At 49.0% G+C, this 21,915-nt stretch overlaps 1 protein-coding gene across 1 annotated transcript in view; it reads right to left on the bottom strand.

The window, feature by feature from the left end:
• Positions 1–19,589, bottom strand: part of SF3A3 (splicing factor 3a subunit 3) — a 150,493-nt gene extending 130,904 nt beyond the window's left edge. The window contains exons 1-6 of the mRNA XM_075334102.1: positions 19,436–19,589; positions 10,004–10,051; positions 9,859–9,911; positions 9,400–9,505; positions 8,265–8,337; positions 2,392–2,483 (exon numbers count right to left, since the gene is read on the bottom strand). Of these exons, the coding sequence (XP_075190217.1) occupies positions 2,392–2,483; positions 8,265–8,337; positions 9,400–9,505; positions 9,859–9,911; positions 10,004–10,051; positions 19,436–19,531 (468 nt within the window). The 5' untranslated portion in view covers positions 19,532–19,589. The remainder of the gene's footprint in view (positions 1–2,391; positions 2,484–8,264; positions 8,338–9,399; positions 9,506–9,858; positions 9,912–10,003; positions 10,052–19,435) is intronic.
• Between the last annotated feature and the right edge of the window lie 2,326 nt (positions 19,590–21,915).

Genomic DNA, 21,915 nt, shown 5'->3' with positions numbered 1-21,915 from the left:
GTTTTTGTAATATTATTTAGCTACAGGGACATTGGTCTTTTTATTGAGTGCTAGCTTTTATAGCAGGGGTGGGGAACCTCCGGCCCGCGGGCCGTATGCGGCCCGCAAAGACCTTTTGTACGGCCCCCGGGACTCTGCCAGCAGCCGCGTCTTGCCGGTTACCGGCCCTTTAAATCCCCATGCGCGCTACGAGGACGCGCATTCAGCGTTCACTACTGAACGCTGGTCAGTGCGCGTGTGTAATCAGGAGGACTTATTTTGTGGGCGGGGTTAACACTTTCATCCCGTCCCACAGAAGCCCAGCAGCAGTTTGACGGCTTCAACTAGTAAGTGCGCGCTCCCCCCCCTGCTGCGTGCCAGCTCTTCTGTGCGCGCTCCCCCGTGCTGTGTGCCAGCTAACACGTGCTCGCTCCCCCGTGCCCGCTTCTCCGTGCGCGCTCACCCTTGCCCGCTTCTCCGTTACAGTTCCCCCGTGCACGCTCCTTTGTGCCAGCTCCTCCGCACCCGCTCCCCCGTGTGCGCTCCCACTGTGCTGTGTGCTTGTTCCCACTGTGCTGCTATGTGCTCATTTCCCAGCTGCCGTGTGCCTGCTCCCTCTGTGTCCGCTCCACCAGGGTTGTGTGCTTCTTCCCCAGGTTTGTGTGCTTCTTCCCCAGGGTTGTGTGCTTCTTCCCCAGGGTTGTGTGCTTCTTCCCCAGGGTTGTGTGCTTCTTCCCCAGGGTTGTGTGTCTGCCAGGTTTGTGTGGCCCCCAGGGCTGTGTGCCCCCCCTCCCCTAGGTCTGTGTGTCCCCCCTCTCCACTAGGTCTGTGTGCCCCCCCCCTCCACTAGGTCTGTGTGCCCCCCCCCTCCACTAGGTCTGTGTGCCCCCCCTCCACAAGGTCTGTGTGCCCCCCTCCACTAGGTCTGTGTGCCCCCCTCCACTAGGTCTGTGTGCCCCCCTCCACTAGGTCTGTGTGCCCCCCCTCCACTAGGTCTGTGCCCCCCACTCCCCCAGAGCTGTGTGGCCCCCACTCCCCCAGAGCTGTGTGGCCCCCACTCCCCCAGAGCTGTGTGACTTCCCCCCCCCCCCACCCCCCAGTGCTGTGCCCCCAGTGATGTCCATGCTCCCCCATGCTGTCTTCGCCCCCGTTGCAATGTCTGGGCTCTGCATGTGTTGTCAGTTTCCCCCGTGCCCCCCTATTGCTGTCCGTGCCCCCCTATTGCTGTCCGTGCCCCCCTATTGCTGTCCGTGCCCCCCTATTGCTGTCCGTGCCCCCCCAGTGCTGTCCGTGCCCCCCTTAGTGCTGTCCGTGCCCCCCCCCCGTGCTGTCTGCGCTCCAAAGCCATATCTATGCCTCCCAGTGATGTATATGTCCTCAGCCTTTTTTGTGACGTATATATTCTCCCAGCCCCACCTGTGATGTATATGCTCCAAGCCCCACCTGTGATGTATATGCTCCCAGCCCCTCCTGTGATGTATATACCCCATTGTCTCCTGTAATGTATATATTACAGGTGGGGCTGGAGCATACACATCACAGGAGACACTGGGGAAATATACATCACAGGAGGGGCTGGGGGCATATATCCTGTGATGTATATGCCCCCAGCCCCTCCTGTGATGTATATGCCCCATTGTCTTCTGTAATGTATATATTACAGGTGGGGCTGGAGCATACACATCACAGGAGACACTGGGGGCATATACATCACAGGAGGGGCTGGTGGCATATACATCACAGGAGGGCCTGGGGCATCTCCTTTAATATATATACAGCTGTCTCAACGTCTCCTATGTGATGTATATACAGTAGTTCCAGCGTCTCCTATGTGATGTATATGCCCCCAGCCCATCCTGTGATGTATATATATATATACAGCAGTCCCAGTGTCAGTTGTGATGTATATGATTTACCAATCTTATTAATCACAAAGAGTTGACTGCTCCAGACAGAGACAATCCTGGAAAAGCAGCTGTGAGAAGCAACATGATCAATATCACCTAAAATTAACCGCTGCGCCAAACAGAAGCATCTCTGGCCACCACAATAGGGGTGAGTTAATTAATTGCTTGACCAAATGTAGCGGGGTAATTTTCACATTGATAATTTTGTGCGGCCCCCGATGGTTCGTAGAAATTTCCAGATGGCCCCCGGCAGTAAAAAGGTTCCCCACCCCTGTTTTATAGTCATTACAAGTAGGAGTAGCTCACAGGATTGATAGACCGTAAAAACTAGTACTGAATAAAAAGATTCATCTCTTTGGAATATTATAAAATCCCCCAAACTTTATAAAAAAAAAAAACCAAAAAACAATACTCAGGGGAATATCAGGAATAAAATAGAGCACAAACTGGCTGCTTTTGATCTAGTGACAGGTCCTCTATAAAAACAACTTGCACGTTATCTTACCTCTGATGATTTGAGATTGATGTATTTTAGGTAACAGTCATGGAGATCCAGGTATCGACCATAACCTTCCTCATCTGTAAACTCCACCAGATCTGTGGAAAGCATTGCATGGTCAAACAGAGAAAAGAAGGGAATTTTGTTTACTTACCGTAAATTCCTTTTCTTCTAGCTCCTATTGGGAGACCCAGACAATTGGGTGTATAGCTTCTGCCTCCGGAGGCCACACAAAGTATTACACTTAAAAAAGTGTAACCCCTCCCCTCTGCCTATACACCCTCCCGTGGATCAAGGGCTCCTCAGTTTTGGTGCAAAAGCAGGAAGGAGAAAACATATAAATTGGTCTAGGGTAAATTCAATCCGAAGGATGTTTGGAGAACTGAAAACCATGAACCAAAGAACAATTCAACATGAACAACATGTGTACACAAAAGAACAACCAGCCCGAAGGGAACAGGGGCGGGTGCTGGGTCTCCCAATAGGAGCTAGAAGAAAAGGAATTTACGGTAAGTAAACAAAATTCCCTTCTTCTTTGTCGCTCCATTGGGAGACCCAGACAATTGGGACGTCCAAAAGCAGTCCCTGGGTGGGTAAAAGAATACCTCAATAAAAAAGCCGCAACGGCCCCCTCTTACAGGTGGGCAACCGCCGCCTGAAGGACTCGCCTACCTAAACTGGCGTCTGCCGAAGCATAGGTATGCACTTGATAGTGTTTCGTGAAAGTGTACAGACTAGACCACGTAGCTGCCTGACACACCTGCTGAGCCGTAGCCCGGTGCCGCAATGCCCAGGACGCACCCACGGCTCTGGTAGAATGGGCTTTCAGCCCTGAAGGAAGCGGAAGCCCAAAAGAACGGTAGGCTTCGAGAATCGGTTCCTTGATCCACCGAGCCAAGGTTGACTTGGAAGCCTGCGAACCCTTACGCTGGCCAGCGACAAGGACAAAGAGCGCATCTGAACGACGCAGGGGCGCCGTGCGAGACACGTAGAACCGGAGTGCTCTCACTAGATCCAAAGAGTGCAAATCCTTTTCACATTGGTGAATTGGATTAGGGCAAAATGAAGGCAAGGAGATATCTTGATTGAGATGAAAAGGAGATACCACCTTAGGGAGAAAATCCTGGACCGGACGCAGAACCACCTTATCCTGGTGAAACACCAGGAAGGGGGCTTTGCATGACAGCGCTGCAAGCTCAGATGGAAAAACGGGCCTTGTGACAGCAAGTCTGGGCGGTCTGGAAGCGCCCACGGTTGTCCCATCGTGAGATGCCACAGATCCGGGTACCACGACCGCCTCGGCCAATCTGGAGCGACGAGAATGGCGCGACGGCAGTCGGATCTGATCTTGCGTAACACTCTGGGCAGCATCGCCAGAGGAGGAAACACGTAAGGCAGTCGAAACTGCGACCAATCCTGAACTAACGCATCCGCCGCCAGAGCTCTGTGATCCAGAGACCGAGCCATGAATGCCGGGACTTTGTTGTTGTGCCGTGACACCATGAGATCGACGTCCGGCGTTCCCCAGCGGCGACAGATCTCTCGAAACACTTCGGGTGTAGAGACCATTCCCCCGCATCCATGCCCTGACGACTGAGAAAATCTGCTTCCCAGTTTTCTACGCCCGGGATGTGAACTGCGGAGATGGTGGAGGCTGTGGCTTCCACCCACTGCAGAATCTGCCGGACTTCCTGGAAGGCTTGACGACTGCGAGTGCCGCCTTGGTGGTTGATGTATGCGACGGCAGTGGCGTTGTCCGACTGGATACGGATCTGCCTGCCCTCCAGCAACCGATGGAAAGCCAATAGGGCTAGATACACTGCCCTTATCTCCAGAACATTGATCTGAAGGGAAGACTATCGGAGTCCAGGTTCCCTGAGCCCTGTGGTGGAGAAAAACCGCTTCCCACCCTGACAGGCTCGCGTTCGTGGTGACCACAGCCCAGGTTGGGGGTAGGAAGGATTTTCCCTGCGATAGAGAATTGGAAAGGAGCCACCACTGAAGAGACGTCTTGGTTGCAAGGGAAAGAGAGACTTTCCTGTCGAGGGAAGCCGACCTCCTGTCCCATTTGCGGAGAATGTCCCATTGGAGTGGCCGCAGATGGAATTGCGCGAACGGCACTGCCTCCATCGCTGCCACCATCTTCCCAAGGAAGTGCATGAGGCGCCTTAAGGGGTGAGACTGACCTCGAAGAAGAGATTGCACCCCTGCCTGCAGAGAAAGCTGTTTGTCCCGCGGTAGCTTGACTACCGCTGACAGTGTATGAAACTCCATCCTGAGGTAAGTCAGTGATTGGGTCGGTGTCAACTTGGATTTCGGGAAGTTGATGATCCACCCGAACTGCTGGAGAGTCGCCAGAGCGACGGTAAGGCTGTGTTGACACTCCACCCGAGAAGGGGCCCTGACTAGGAGATCGTCTAAGTAGGGAATCACCGAGTGGCCCTGAGAGTGTAGGACCGCCACAACGGATGCCATGACTTTGGTGAAAACCCGTGGGGCTGTCGCCAGGCCGAAAGGCAATGCCACGAACTGAAGGTGTTCGTCCCCGATGGCGAAACGCAAGAAGCGTTGATGCTCGGGTGCGATCGGCACGTGGAGATAAGCATCCTTGATGTCGATCGATGCTAGGAAGTCTCCTTGTGACATCGAGGCGATGACCGAGCGGAGAGATTCCATCCGAAACCGTCTGGTTCTCACATGTCTGTTGAGTAGTTTGAGGTCCAGAACGGGACGGAATGATCCGTCCTTTTTTGGCACCACGAACAAGTTGGAGTAAAAGCCGCGACCACGTTCCTGAAGGGGAACGGGGATCACAACTCCCTCTGTCTTCAGAGCGTCCACTGCCTGAAAAAGTGCGTCGGCCTGAGCGGGGGGCGGAGAGGTTCTGAAGAAGCGAGCTGCAGGACGAGAGCTGAAATCTATCCTGTAACCGTGAGCCAGAATGTCTCTCACCCATCGGTCTTGAACATGTGGCCACCAGGCGTCACCAAAGCGGGAGAGCCTGCCACCGACCGAGGATGCGGCTAGGGGATGCCGAGAGTCATGAGGAGGCCGCCTTGGAGGCAGTGCCTCCTGCGGCCTTTTGGGGGCGTGACTTGGACCGCCACACATAGGAGTTCCTCTGGCCTTTCTCCGGCCTACTGGACGAAGAGGATTGGGGCTTGGCGGAGGGACGAAAGGACCGAAACCTCGATTGTATTTTTCGTTGCTGAGGTCTCTTAGGTTTGGATTGGGGTAAGGAGGAGTCCTTTCCCTTGGATTCCTTAATAATCTCATCCAATCGTTCGCCAAACAAGCGGTCGCCAGAAAACGGCAAACCGGTTAAGAACCTCTTGGAGGCAGAGTCTGCCTTCCATTCGCGCAGCCACATGGCCCTGCGGACTGCCACAGAGTTAGCGGATGCCACCGCTGTACGGCTAGCAGAGTCGAGGACTGCGTTCATGGCGTAGGAAGAAAAAGCTGACGCTTGAGAAGTCAAAGACGCAACTTGCGGAGCAGAATTACGTGTGACAGCATTAATCTCAGCCAGACAAGCCGAGATAGCTTGGAGTACCCACACGGCTGCAAAAGCCGGGGCAAAAGACGCGCCCGTGGCCTCATAGATGGACTTCACCAGAAGCTCTATCTGCCTGTCAGTGGCATCCTTTAGCGATGAGCCATCTGCAACCGATACCACAGATCTAGCCGCCAATCTAGAGACTGGAGGATCCACCTTGGGACACTGAGCCCAACCCTTAACGACCTCGGAGGGGAAGGGGTAACGCGTGTCAGTGAGGCGCTTAGTAAAGCGCTTGTCCGGAACCGCTCTGGGCTTCTGGACAGCATCTCTGAAGTTAGAGTGATCGAAAAACGCACTACATGTACGTTTGGGGAACCTAAACTGGTGTTTCTCCTGCTGAGACGCCGAGTCCTCTACAGTAGGAGGCGGGGGGAGAGAGATCTAACACCTGGTTGATGGACGAGATAAGATCATTCACTAAGGCGTCCCCTTCAGGTGTATCAAGGTTAAGGGCGACGTCAGGGTCCGAGCCCTGAGCTGCGACGTCCGCCTCGTCCTCCAGAGAGTCCTCAAGCTGGGAACCCGAGCAGCGTGAAGAAGTCGGGGAAGATTCCCAGCGAGCCCGCTTAGCCTGTCTAGGACTGTGGTCCGGGCCAGGAGTCCTCCACGTGAGACCTAGGGCCCAACCTGGGAGCGCGCTGCGGCGCGGACCGAGAGGGGCCTGGAGGCGACGATCCAACAGGGGCCGGGGCCTGTGTAAGAACCGGTCTGGACTGCAAAGCTTCTAGCAGCTTGGCAGACCATTTGTCCATAGACTGAGCCATGGATTGTGAAAGTGACTCAGAGAGTTTCTCAGCAAAAGAGGCGAACTCTGTCCCTGCCGCCTGGACAGGGGGAGCAGGGGGGTCTACATGAGCCGAGGGGCCCACTAGTGACCGAGGCTCCGGCTGAGCAAGCGAAGCAGGGGTCGAGCATTGCTCACAGTGAGGGTAGGTGGAACCCGCAGGTAACATAGCCCCACAAGAGGTACAGGCCGCAAAAAAAACCTGTGCCTTAACAGCTTTGCTCCTTGTGGACGACATGCTGTTGTCTCCTAGGAGAATGATCACTGAGGGTATATGGGCAAAAAAAGGGTATACAGCCCGACCGAACAGAAATATATATATATATATAAATACGTATCTATTCCGGCACCCTAGGGGGACCAGCACCGGGTGACCGGTGTGGCTTACCGACCGCTAAAAAGCGGAGTGTGTGTCCTCCAGATTCCCTGCCTTAGGTCCCCCGGAGCTGCAGAGGTCTTCACTGAGAATCCTCCACCGGCAGAATGCCAAAAAATGGCTGCCGGAGCTCTCAGGGGAGGAGTGGAGCCGTGGGTGGCGCCAGGAAAGTGCGGGAATCTGGGGTCCCCACAGTGATCAGTGAGGGGGGAGGAAACATGCAGGATGGTCCGGCCCTCACCTCCGACGTCAGGTCAGCAGTCCCGCCCTTACCCCTGACAGGGAGGCCCGGGGGCGGGATTTTTGCGACTAGGCCGCGATGAAGCCGGGGACTAAATTTGAGACCGCATCCGACAAGCAGGCACGGTGGGCGCGGAAGTCCGCCGGCCTTCTCAATTCAGCAGCTGCCGCAGCGTCCGGGAAGAAGGTGCGCTCCCTGCACAGTCCCCTATGGGGACACAGAGTACCTTAGAGTTGCAGGGCCCGGTCCCTGAGGTTGAATAGACTCCGATCCGGCAGATTCCCACAGGGGCTGCGGAGGGAGCACGGTCCCAGTAAATGGATGACCGCTCAGGATCCCACTTCTCCCAGAGCCGCTAAGGGATGGTGAAGGAGACGGCATGAGGCTCCGGCCTTTGTACCCACAATGGGTACCTCAACCTTAACAACACCGCCGACGTAGTGGGGTGAGAAGGGAACATGCCGGGGGCCCCGTGGGGGCCCTCTTTTCTTCCAACTGACAACTAATATGAGAATGCATGAGTGGATGTGTGCCTCCTTCCACACAAAGCATAAAACTGAGGAGCCCGTGATCCACGGGAGGGTGTATAGGCAGAGGGGAGGGGGTTACACTTTTTTAAGTGTGATACTTTGTGTGGCCTCCGGAGGCAGAAGCTATACACCCAATTGTCTGGGTCTCCCAATGGAGCGACAAAGAAAAATCATATACTGCTAGCATGGGTGACAAAGCTAAAAGTGCATCTATGTGGCTAGTGAAATGTTTCCTAGGTGCAATATATAATGAAATTAAATAGCCACTTCTCAAAAATAAAGACAGCATTCCGGCCTCAAGAGATTTCTTTAAACAAAAAGGCAACTTGTATCCACACATGAAAAGCCTGGCAAGCGTGGGAAGTGTAGAGAAATGGGCAAATACTTACTCTGAGCTTCTTCACTCGGGTTTTCCCTGGATTTCAGCAGCTCATCAAACTCAATTGACATGGGAACACAGATCTTTCAGAATAAAAAATAACATAAAGTTACTACAATTGTAAAATATAATTAACACAGATGAAATATACTTGCATCCAGGGGTTCCCACCTTCCCCCCATGGGTATCCTTGCATCAAACACTCCCACATCAAGATGTAAGCATCACTCTGGCAGTGTCATCCTACCGTATGTCCAACTTAACACTTAATTTTTCTCTCCAACCCCAAGGCCATTATATGGGCATCAAAGACCTGCTCTTCTTTCAGGATTTGTTAGACCAGGTGCTAATGCACTAAGCTGGCAGATAGACGTGAACCACACATCATGCACATGCAAGCAGTGGGGATCCCTGTATCAAGGGTGACAGACAGTCCTGTGGTGTCTGACAATAGAAGGTCACCTCCTTTTCCCATTAAGACCCTGGGAAGCTCCTCTTCCCTTCAGCTGCTTATCTGTATTAACGATAGTTTAAATACTCTTATTTTCCCTGGACTTGTGCTGGTGATATTTAGTTTATTCACAAGCTCTGGATGCAAGCAGGTGGCTTGCACTCATCTGTAGGATCCTTGCTTCTCTCTGCTGAATGTCTCCTTGGGCCATCTGGAGATAAGTTGTTCATGCTTTTTCCCCATGTGTGTGCTCCCTGTATCTTTTTTTTAGTGTTTAGTGGGGTTGTCGAAGAGCGAATCCCACCCGTTCCCTATCTAGGGCCCAGCTCTAGGGTCATCCTAGAGTCAGGTACCCGGCTCTGCACATAGGTACGGAACCTATCTAGGGTGGTGAGGGACCGCAGAGGCCAGCGATAGGTTTGGTCAGGATCACCATCTCCCCCTCCCCTAATGCAGGGTTTTCCTTCCCTTCTCCTGTTCGCTTGGTACTCCCCCGTACCTAGTGTGACACCCTAATCTACATCATTCTACACAGAAATAAACTACAGTTGCATATGAATGCTAAATGCACTCTTTAGGCATCCACTAGACCTAGAGAGACCCATAGGTATATCACCTGCCTAGAAATACATCCCAAATGTCAACAGAATTACTCTTTTCTGATTAAGCTTATGCTACTCCATGTGAAACTCACCTCATTTGGATGCTTTCGATGAAATTCTTTTATTAATTTGAGTCTGTTATAAAATTCACCAAACTCGTTGGGCCCAGAAATTGCATTCAGCTCTTCTTTTCTTAACCTGAAATAAACACACAACCATGTTATTTGAAACCAAAACGTTAAGTAATTTTCTAAGTACATTGCATTCATATACACGATACAGTCTGTAGGTCTCAAGTTGATTTTGCTGTGGACTTGCACCAGTTTTATCCTTTTGCAAAATCCATAACATATCTGTAATGCTGCAAGAAATGTACCGAAAATGCTACAAACACGTGACTGAGGTCTTCATATTGCCATCCACATATATGACTGACTGAAGGCGTCCTACCAGCCTGCAGATGTACATACAATTCTTGGCATTAAATCCAAATGATATTAGTAAGCTGAACTACACGTTAATAAAAGTCCATTAAAATATACAAGCCTTACCCATCTTTATCTTCGTACAAGTCTCTTGCATTGGAGCTTACGTCCATGTATCTCTACAAGAGACAAATAGAGGGGTGTAAGCGACAGATTTTACCCTGATTTGGTCCATTTCATCTTCCTTCCACCGTTAATGACCAATACTTACATCGAGCACTGCTCTGGCTCTGTGATCTGAATTTATCTGTTCTCGTAACTGTAGAGATACAAACGCTATATTACACAGAGATACAAAAAGAATAAGCCAATTTAACCCCTTTAACGACCAAAAAATGCTTTCTTCATGTGCTTTAGTTTTCTCCTCCACTATAACATTGTTTTCCATGATATAGCCGAATGACAGATGGCTTTTTGCAGGACAAGTTGTAGTTTTGAATGACGCCCTTAGCTTTACCATACAATTTACTGAAAAGCAGGAAAAAAATTCCAAGTGTGGAACAATTGTGAAAAAAACTGTAATCTGCCCATTTTTATATTCTGGTTTTACAGTGTTCATTATGAGCAGGGATGATTGAATACTTCGATTATTGGGCTTCGCGAATATTTTCCGAATACCTCGCCGCTATTCGACTATTCGATGCGCAATGTAAGTCTATGGGAAACCCGAATAACTTTTATTTGGTACTATTCGGTCTTCCCATAGACTTTCATTGCGCATCGAATAGCCAAATAGCGGCGAGGTATTCGGAAAATATTCGCGAACCCGAATAATCGAAGTATTCAATCATCCCTAATGAGGAGGTAAAAATTACCTAGCAGCATAATTTTACAAGACAGTACCATTACAGTGAAACTAAACCTGGACAGTTTTTTGTGCAGAAAATGAGGTATTTCTCACAGAAAAGCATTGCAATTACATGTTTTGTCTTACACGTTTATTTCCTTTTTATAGATTAGACCACAAAAAAAAAAACGGAAAGGAGAAGAAGAAAACTGTCTATGGACGGGAAACAAAATTGGTGAAAAATACCAACAATCTCAATGTTACAAGTCCATCTGCAGAGATCTTGATGTTCCTTTGTCCATCAAGTGCAACATAATCAAGAAGTTTACAACCCATTGTACTGTAGCTAATCTCTCTGGACCTGGATGGTAAAGAAAAATTGATGGAAGGTTACAATGCAGGATAGTGTGGATGGTGGAGAAGCAGTCCCAATCGAGTTTCAAAGAAATTCTGCAGGTTCAGGATGCATCAGTGTCAGTGCAAAATATCCACTGATATTTGAATGAAATGCTATGGCAGGAGACCAAGGAGGAGCCCAATGCTGACACAGAGACATAAAAAAGCGAGACTGCAATTTGCCAAAATGTACGTAAGCCAAAATCCTTCTGGGAAAACATCTTGTGAACAGATGAGACCAAGATAGAGCTTTTTGATAAAGCACATCATTCTACAGTTTACCGAAAACTGAATGAGGCCTACACAAAAAAAAATTACAGTACCTACAGTTAAATATGGTGGCGGCTCAAAGATGTTTTGGGGTTGTTTTGCTGCCTTTGGCACTGGGTGTTTAGGTCGCAATGTAATGCCCAGTGTCAAAAAGCTGTGTTTGTGTTCTAGATCATGGGCCTTCCAGCAGGACAATAACTAAACCTCAATCCATACCCATAATCAGCGTAGGGTCATAACATAAATGCAAACATAATTTGCCTAAAGGGCAACTAGAGGTACCCTAAACTAAAGATTAATAAAACAACTTTTAATCCTAACAAATTAACACAGATCAATCTGAAATGGTAGAGCAATCAAACATATACTAAATCACGTATCCGGCCGCGGACCAAACACTGAGTAAGTGAACAGCTGTCCTACAATAATTGTCAGAGTGATATTGCCCTACCCTGCCTAATAAAAGCTAACTAATAGCCTCCCCAACATGTTTCACCATATCTGGCTTCATCAGGGGGCTAATGCAGGACAATGACCCCAAACATACTTCAAGAAGCCCCCAGAAATGGATGGAAACAAAGTGCTGGAGAATTCTGAAGTGGCAGCAATGAGTCCGGATCTAAATCCTATTGAACACGTGTGGAGAGACTGTAAAATTGCTGTTGGGAGAAGGCGCCTTCATATATGAGAGACCTGGAGCAGTATGCCAAATGACGAATGATCCAAACTCCAGTTAAGAGGTGCAAGAAGCTTGTTGATTATAGGAAGGGATTGATTGCAGTTATTTATTCCAAGGGTGTGCAACCAAATATTAAGTTGAGGGTGAAAATTTTGTCAGGCCTATTTTTGGAGTTGAGTGAAATTCTGTCCAATTTACCTTTTTTCCCACTCACTTTTTTTGTGTTGCTCCAATACACACAAAGGAAGTAAACATGCATGACAAAACGTGTAATTGCAATAATTTTCTGGGAGAAATATTTCATATACTTCATACTACTATACTTATACTTTATATACCGTATTTTTCGGACTATAAGACGCACTTTTTTTCCTCCAAATGTTGAGGGAAAGTGGGGGGTGCATCATATAGTCTGACTGTAGGGGCTGCGGGGAATGAGGGTGCTGTGGTGGAGCGGTTAATCGGCGGCACGAGCAGGCTGTAGCAGCACCTACCGTGGCCACGTGGACCCGCTCATTTCATATGCATGCATCCTCCCGCCCATCATCTCTCAGCCCTGAAGCCGGCGCTGACAGGTGTGCAGGATGAGGGGCGGGGGGTGCACACATAGTAAAGAGCCGGCCCGCATGATCACCCCTGGCAACTACAGCCTGGATTGATCATGTGCGGCTGTATTCACTGCCCCCCTCGCGATCATCATCAGCGCGGGGGGCAGTGAATAAGTGCGGTATACTCACCGGCCACCGATCCCTGTAGCATCGCGATGTCCTCCTGTCTGCCAGCCCACTGATGTGTGTGGAGAGCGGTGAGCACAGGGATGAAGTCATCCTTGTGCGCATGGCTCCACACACATCAGCAGGCCGGCAGACAGGAAGACATTGCGATGCTGCAGGGGAACGTAGACCGGCTACACACAGGTCAGCAGCGCTGCTGCCAGCACAGACAGGAAGACGAGCGATGCTGCTGCAGTGAGGAAAAGTGAGTATAAACGTTTATTTTTTTGTGTTCCACAGGATGCAGGCCATATAGCAGGATGGGGGTATATAGCAGGATGGGGGTATATAGCAGGATGGGGGTATATAGCAGGATGGGGGTATATAGCAGGATGGGGGTATATAGCAGGATGGGGGTCATATATACAAGGATGGGGATTATATACAAGGCAGGAGCATCATTACCAGGATGGGGTACCTTGGTAGAGAATTTGGGGACATTACTCCCATAACAGTGTCAGCAGCAGCTCCTCGTCCCATAACAGTGTGTCATGACCACATTTTTTGCTTAAAATATTATTTTCCTTCTCTAAAACCAGGGTGCGTCTTATAGTCCGAAAAATACGGTATAAATTTCTGCTGCCATTTTCTGAGACCTGTAAATTTTTTACTATGAAGCATTAGGAGAAGTGCGGTGACTGAAAAACCACAATTTAGCTTTTTCATTTAACCTATTATGGACTTTTTGGTACATAACAAATCTTTATACATTTTTTTACATTTGTTAATTTTTAATGAGTGAACAGAGGGGAGATTTAAATTTTTATATTTTTCACTTTTACAACTTTTTTTTGTTTTCTTTTTTGGCCCCCTTAGTAGTGATGGGCAAACTTGCAGATTAACCGGACAAGCGGAAAAAAAAAAAAATCCGCTTCCAGCCCGGAATTTATCTTGGTTATGTGAACGGATGCCGGTCCTTATATAAGTCTATGGAGACCAGAATCCGGTGATTAAAAATGGTGGTAGAAGGCATAGAGGATAGGAGCAAGCGGGCTGTACTTAACGAGGCTCTGGCGCGGCTGTAACTGCTTCCTGGGCCGCTCATTTACTTTCATGCATATGTACTGCTTCTGCGCCCAACAGTGTCTGTGATTGCTTGCAGTCAGACGCGCCCCCAATCTGAGTAAAAATGTGCCTGGCACTTCCAATCACAGATGTGTGTGTCTATCAAGGTATAAAAATAAAAAAAAATTGGAGAAGGGTCCTCCATATAATGGTACGCAGCACAGATAAAGCATATCACTACATGCTGCAGCCCCCAGCTGTCTTGGCTGCATATCAAAATAAGAAAAACCATATGGGGCTTTTTTTAAATTACTTCACTGGACCCGCAGGGGTGTTTTGAGGGTTAAACTGGTGAAAAAGGGGTTTTTTTGTATTTTATTTCAAATAAAGGATTTTTTTCGTGTTTGTGGTTATTTAATTTCATTTACAGATTAGTAATTGGGGCGGTGTCTCATAGACCCTCCCCATCACTAATCTAGGGCTTAGTGACAGCTGTGAGCTGCGAATATTAAACCAATTGCCACCGCACCAGGGCAATTGGGATGAGCAGGGTAAAATACTGGGACTGTCGCATCTAATGGATGTGGCAATCCTGGATTTACTGCAGGCTGCTATTTTAGCAAAGGGGGGGCAAAATGGGGGGCGGATCGCATGCTGTTTTTAAAAATGTATTTAACCCCTTTACGACCAAGGACATAACTGTACATCTTTAGTCGTATCGCGGTACTGCCGGCTGCTGCAGTGATCCCTACACGTCAGTTGATTTGAACAGCAGACATGTGGCGCTAACAGGCACGGGTGGATCCACGATCCACCTGCGCCTGCTTGCCACTTAAATTGTCAAAATGTGACAGAGCGATTTAAATTGGCCGCGGTGGGGATCGCAGCATTCCCCGCCACCATCAGAGACCCTGTGACGCGATCACGGGGAGACGATGGTTGCCATGGTAGCGACAGGTCATGTGATGACTCGTGTCTATCATGACATATCTCCTGTAAGAGCCGACGGAGCGGCAGCTCTTAAAGGAACAGTGCATTTTTTGCTGATCAGAGCTGTGTAACTCTGATCAACAGAAATGCACAAGTGATGATCCATAAAGCCCTCTAGGGGGACTAGCAAAATAAATAAATAAAAAAAGTTTTTCAAAAATATGAAAGTCTAAAAAAAAAAAAAATCTAAACGCTCAAATCACCCCCCTTTTGCCGAATTGAAAAAAAAAATATATAACAGACATATTTGGTATCGCTGCGTTCAGAAATGCCCGATCAAAAAATAAAGCAATTAATCTGATCGATACACGGCGTGGTAAGAAAAATATTCCAAACGCAAAAAATTATGTCTTTTGGTCGCCACAAAAATGTTAAAAAATGCAATAACAGGCGATCAAAACGTAATATCTACACAAAAATGGTATAATTAAAGAGGTGGTTCACTCCATGCAATAGTGGCCACATCTCTGTGAAACTGATAGGGAAGGCTTTTTCTAAATACCTTGTTCAGCCAATTGAACCGCTCATCACAGCCCAGCATCTCTCCTGCTTGCGGCGTTCTGCAGCGAAGCAGAGTGCGCGACATGCTGGGCTGTGATGAGCGGTGAAACTACACCCACAGTCCAGTCACTCAGGAAGACTGGGGCTGGGCTCGGTGTGGTCGAGTTAACTGGTAGTTGACGTGACATCACCGGATCTCAGAGGTCACGGAGCCCAGGGGGTCACTTCATGGGGATGAGCGGACCACAATAGCGCCGCTCACAAGCAGAATTTGCTGAACAAAGTGTTGGACAAAAGCCTTCCCTATCAGTTTTAAAGGGATGTGACCACTATTGCAGAGTAGTGAACCACCCCTTTAAACAACGTCAGCTCAAGACACAAAAAATAAGCCATCACTGAGCACCATATACCAAAAATGAGAACGCTACAGGTCTTGGAAAATGGTGAAAAAAGCACAATTCTATTTCTGGACAAACTTTGGAATTTTTTAACCCCTTAGATAAAAGTACACATATTTAGTATCTACGAACTTGTATTGACCTGAGGCATCACACTGACACATCAGTTTTACCATATAGTGAACACAGTAAATATAATATCCCAAAACCCATCTTTTTTTTTTTTTTTTTGCAATTTCACCGCACTTGGAATGTTTTCCACTTTTCCAGCACACTATATGGTAAAACTAATGGCATCGTTCAAAAGTACAACTCGTCCCACAAAAAAAAAAAAAGGCCTCATATGGCAAGATTGACAGAAAAATAAAAACGTTACAGCTCTCGAAAGAAGGGAAACAAAAACCAAACACGAAAAAATTGCCCGGGGGTAAAAGGGTTAAATAATTAAAAAAACAAAAAACAAAAGCCGCATATGGTGCCTCTTATTTTGTTATACAGCCAAGGTAAGTGCACGGCTGAGGGCTGCAGCCTCTAGACATATGCTGGTCTGGGTATCATAATATTGTGGAACCCTACGTCAATTTCTTTATTTTTTACTCCACAATAGACGCACATAGTGCCTATGGTTGGAAACGTCAGACACGCTGTCACTCAGGGTGGGTGCCCGTCTGACTGCAACTAATCACAGACACTGAAAAGCAATGCATATGCATGAAGGTAATGAGCAGCCCAGGAAGTGGAGAGGCAGCGGGAGCAGTTACAGCCGCGCCGGAGCCTCGGTAAGTATCATGTGCTTGCTTCATTCTTAGTTTCTTTATTTTTCCTTTATTTCCTGAGTGCCGGATCTAGATCATTAGCCGGAATTCTCTGAGAATTATTTGCCTGGCACTCGGGTACGTTTGAAACCGCACGGATCCGGACTTTTACAGTCTGGGTCCACCCATCACTACTCAGAGAACTAGAATCTGCAATGTTCGATCACATACTATATATTTCAATACCACGTCAGTGCAAGTCTCCTATGGATCTCAGCCTGTGGATGGGCTTCCTTAGAGGACCAATATGGCAGTTACTTGGGCCCTCAGCAGCCCTTGAATGCTATAGTAACCCATTGGTTCCCCACTATCAAGTTGATGGAAGCTGGTGACAGAAAAGTCACGGGCACTGAGGGCATTTAAGTGGTTAAACTACAGCGATTGGAGTTAGCTCCGACCTCAGCAGTTAGTGGTAGATACCTCCTATGTAATACAATCTGTATGTCCATGGTATGAATTCAGCTTACATCCTGTGCTTGCTTCATACATTCCTTATCGACCTATGGTGAAAATGTACATCATAGGTTGTTAAGGGGTTAAAGTCCTAGATAGTGTGACTATACAATGTGTCCACCGCCATTAACTTGAGAACGGCAGCAGCTATATGCATAGAAGTGGTGTCTAGGTATAGAAAAGTAGCCATGCGTTACGCAATGAAACCTATAGCGCCACCTGGTGGAAAACAACAGAGTTAGCATTTTTATCTCGAAAACCGAACGAGATAGAGAAAAAAAGTGGATTACAAAGTTGTAGGTCATCATCAATTCAATACGAATCGACACCTTGCATACAGAAATGCTATGATTAGAACGTGTAAAACTCTCAAGGCTGCGGACGTGAAGCGATACCTCATGGAGACCTTCCTACAAGCCATTGGGTATGGTGGCTGCATGGAGTGGCCTCCACGCTCACCTGACCTGACCCCATTGGACTTCTTTCTGTGAGGTCACATCAAACAGCGGGTGTATGCGACCCCTCCACCAACATTGCAGGACCTACGACGACGTATCACAGATGCTTGTGCAAACGTGTCACCTACCATATTGCACAACGTGCAGCAAGATACAGTATACTGTCCAGAGTCCAGATGTGCATTGCAGCTGACGGGGGCCACTTTGAGCATCAAAGTTAAATGAGCGCCATATGCGTGACCAGCATTCAATGTTTTGGGGAGTCATGGGTTTCATATCATAGCATTTCTGTATGTAAGGTGTCGATTCGTATTGAATTGATGATGCCCTACAACTTTGTAATTCACTTTTTTTCACTATCTCGTTCTGTTTTCAAGATAAAAACGCTAACTCCGTTGTTTTCCACCAGGTGGCGCTATAGGTGGTTTCATTGCGTAGCGCATGGCTACTTTACTATACCTAGACACTATTTGTATGCCCATAGCTGCCGCCGTTCTCAAGTAAATGGCAGTTTACAGGATACGGGTGGACACACTGTATACTGTAGGTTGTAAAATCCAATAAAGTGTCACCCCGAATCTCATCTCATCATTGCCACAGAACAGAAGCAGTTACGTTTTGGATCTGTAAATGAAGTTAATGGATCTTTCAGTTTATTTTCCCCTACAGAAACTTCTGGAATTACTGAGGGATGTGGAGCCACTTCATTTGTGTTCCTCAGATCATACATAGAAATCAATAAAAAAAAAAAAGATCCCCTGAAGAAAAGAAATATAACATTTAACCCCAGCTTTAGAGGGTCATCCAAACACACAATATGGATGATGTATAGTTAGGACAGGTCACAAATATCAGACCGGAGGTAGGCTGGCACCCGATGATGGACAGTAGGCAACACTCAATGATTAGCTGTTGCTTTACAGTGCTGGGTTCAATTCCCACCAAGGACACATCTGTAAGGAGTTTGTATGTTCTCCCCACGTTGTGTGTGGGTTTCCTCCGGGTTCTCATGTTTCCTCCCACAATCCATACACAGGGAATTTAGGTGGTGAGCCCCAATGGGGACAGTGATGATGATGTCTGTAAAGTGCTGGGGAATATGATAGTGCTATATAAATGAATAACTAAATTCAAATTGTAACAATTTGGGTTTTTATGCCATATGGGGATAAGGAAGAGGGTGAAGGATGTGACAAGCAAATGTTTTACAGCAGTGTTTAAGAGTCAAACGCGCGTGCGGTGCAGAGAGCGTGCGGTGCAGAGAGTGTGCAGAGTGCATGCGGTGCAGAGCGCGTGTGGTGCAGAGAGACTGCGGTGCAGAGAGTGTGCAGAGAGAGCGCGGTGCAGAGAGAGCGCGGTGCAGAGAGAGCGCGGTGCAGAGAGAGCGCGGTGCAGAGAGTGCAGAGCGCGCGCGGTGCAGAGAGCGCGGTGCAGAGAGTGCAGAGCGCGCGCGGTGCAGAGAGAGCGGTGTAGAGAGAGAGCGGTGTAGAGAGCGCGTGCGGTGCAGAGAGAGCGTGCGGTGCAGAGAGCGCGTGCGGTGCAGAGAGCGCGTGCGGTGCAGAGAGCGCGTGCGGTGCAGAGAGCGCGTGCGGTGCAGAGCGCGTGCGGAGCAGAGCGCGTGCGGAGCAGAGCGCGTGCGGAGCAGAGCGCGTGCGGAGCAGAGAGCGTGCGGAGCAGAGAGCGTGCGGTGCAGAGAGCGTGCGGTGCAGAGCAGAGAGCGTGCGGTGCAGAGCAGAGCGTGCGGTGCAGAGCGTGCGGTGCAGAGCGCAGAGTGTGCGGAGCAGAGTGTGCGGAGCAGAGTGTGCGGAGCAGAGCGCGTGCGGTACAGAGCGTGCGCGGTGCAGAGCAGAGAGTGTGCGGAGCAGAGTGTGCGGAGCAGAGTGTGCGGAGCAGAGAGTGCGGAGCAGAGAGTGCGGAGTGCGTGCGGAGCAGAGCGTCTACGTTTAATGCAAAGTGTGTGATGCAGGGCTCGTGCGTGCGATGCAGACTACGCATTCTAGAGCATGTGCGTGTGATGCAGGGCATTTGTAATATAACCGGCAGCAACAACAGCAATAGCCGCACAATGAGCGACACACAGAAAAGTCGCGCTGTTCAACCAGTCACGTGCTTTCTCACCGTAGCTTTCTTCGCCATCATCTCCTTAGTCATTACATCCATTAGTCGCTCTTTTTCCTCATGGTAGCGCCGCTGTTGCTCCAGTATAGTCTCCATCTTTGGAAGGCCCGAACCGGAAGTGCCAAGTGCACTGCAATACAGTGTCCCCTGTCTCAGTGGGTTAGAGTCAAAGTTCCGTGATGTTCAGGATGTTCAGTAGTGTTACGCGAGTGAGGAATGGACAGAGAGGACACAGCTCCCCCTTGTGGTGATCAGTGTAATGCAAGTAAGGACTGGACAGTGAGATAACAGCTCCCCCTTGTGGTGTTCAGTGTAATGCAAGTGAGGCCTGGACAGTGAGATAACAGCTCCCCCTTGTGGTGCTCAGTGTAATGCAAGTGAGACCTGGACAGAGAGATAACAGCTCCCCCTTGTGGTGATCAGTGTAATGCAAGTGAGCACTGGACAGTGAGATAACAGCTCCCCCTTGTGGTGCTCAGTGTAATGCAAGTGAGGCCTGGACAGAGAGATAACAGCTCCGCCTTGTGGTGATCAGTGTAATGCAAGTGAGCACTGGACAGAGAGATAACAGCTCCTCCTTGTGGTGATCAGGGTAATGCAAGTGAGGCCTGGACAGTGAGATAACAGCTCCCCCTTGTGGTGCTCAGTGTAATGCAAGTGAGAACTGGACAGTGAGATAACAGCTCCCCCTTGTGGTGATCAGTGTAATGCAAGTGAGGACTGGACAGAGAGATAACAGCTCCCCCTTGTGGTGATCAGTGTAATGCAAGTGAGGCCTGGACAGTGAGATAACAGCTCCCCCTTGTGGTGCTCAGTGTAATGCAAGTGAGAACTGGACAGAGAGATAACAGCTCCCCCTTGTGGTGATCAGTGTAATGCAAGTGAGGAATGGACAGTGAGATAACAGCTCCCCCTTGTGGTGTTCAGTGTAATGCAAGTGAGGACTGGACAGTGAGATGACAGCTCCCCCTTGTGGTGATCAGTGTAATGCAAGTGAGAACTGGACAGTGAGATAACAGCTCCCCCTTGTGGTGCTCAGTGTAATGCAAGTGAGGCCTGGACAGTGAGATAACAGCTCCCCCTTGTGGTGATCAGTGTAATGCAAGTGAGGCCTGGACAGTGAGATAACAGCTCCCCCTTGTGGTGATCAGTGTAATGCAAGTGAGGCCTGGACAGTGAGATAACAGCTCCCCCTTGTGGTGCTCAGTGTAATGCAAGTGAGAACTGGACAGTGAGATAACAGCTCCCCCTTGTGGTGATCAGTGTAATGCAAGTGAGGCCTGGACAGTGAGATAACAGCTCCCCCTTGTGGTGCTCAGTGTAATGCAAGTGAGGACTGGACAGTGAGATAACAGCTCCTCCTTGTGGTGATCAGGGTAATGCAAGTGAGGCCTGGACAGTGAGATAACAGCTCCCCCTTGTGGTGCTCAGTGTAATGCAAGTGAGAACTGGACAGTGAGATAACAGCTCCCCCTTGTGGTGATCAGTGTAATGCAAGTGAGGACTGGACAGAGAGATAACAGCTCCCCCTTGTGGTGATCAGTGTAATGCAAGTGAGGCCTGGACAGTGAGATAACAGCTCCCCCTTGTGGTGCTCAGTGTAATGCAAGTGAGAACTGGACAGTGAGATAACAGCTCCCCCTTGTGGTGATCAGTGTAATGCAAGTGAGGAATGGACAGTGAGATAACAGCTCCCCCTTGTGGTGTTCAGTGTAATGCAAGTGAGGACTGGACAGTGAGATGACAGCTTCCCCTTGTGGTGATCAGTGTAATGCAAGTGAGAACTGGACAGTGAGATAACAGCTCCCCCTTGTGGTGATCAGTGTAATGCAAGTGAGGCCTGGACAGTGAGATAACAGCTCCCCCTTGTGGTGATCAGTGTAATGCAAGTGAGGCCTGGACAGTGAGATAACAGCTCCCCCTTGTGGTGCTCAGTGTAATGCAAGTGAGAACTGGACAGTGAGATAACAGCTCCCCCTTGTGGTGATCAGTGTAATGCAAATGAGGAATGGACAGTGAGATAACAGCTCCCCCTTGTGGTGTTCAGTGTAATGCAAGTGAGGACTGGACAGTGAGATGACAGCTCCCCCTTGTGGTGCTCAGTGTAATGCAAGTGAGGACTGACAGAGAGATAACAGCTCCCCCTTGTGGTGCTCAGTGTAATGCAAGTGACGACTGGACAGAGAGATAACAGCTCCCCCTTGTGGTGCTCAGTGTAATGCAAGTGACGACTGGACAGTGAGATAACAGCTCCCCCTTGTGGTGATCAGTGTAATGCAAGTGACGACTGGACAGTGAGATAACAGCTCCCCCTTGTGGTGTTCAGTGTAATGCAAGTGAGCACTGGACAGAGAGATAACAGCTCCCCCTTGTGGTGTTCAGTGTAATGCAAGTGAGGACTGGACAGTGAGATAACAGCTCCCCCTTGTGGTGATCAGTGTAATGCAAGTGAGGCCTGGACAGTGAGATAACAGCTCCCC

This window comes from Anomaloglossus baeobatrachus, chromosome 2 (assembly GCF_048569485.1).
Source record: "Anomaloglossus baeobatrachus isolate aAnoBae1 chromosome 2, aAnoBae1.hap1, whole genome shotgun sequence".
Taxonomy (NCBI): Eukaryota; Metazoa; Chordata; class Amphibia; order Anura; family Aromobatidae; genus Anomaloglossus; species Anomaloglossus baeobatrachus.
Note: the sequence above shows the minus strand (reverse complement) of the source record. Positions and strands in the feature narration are given on the sequence as shown.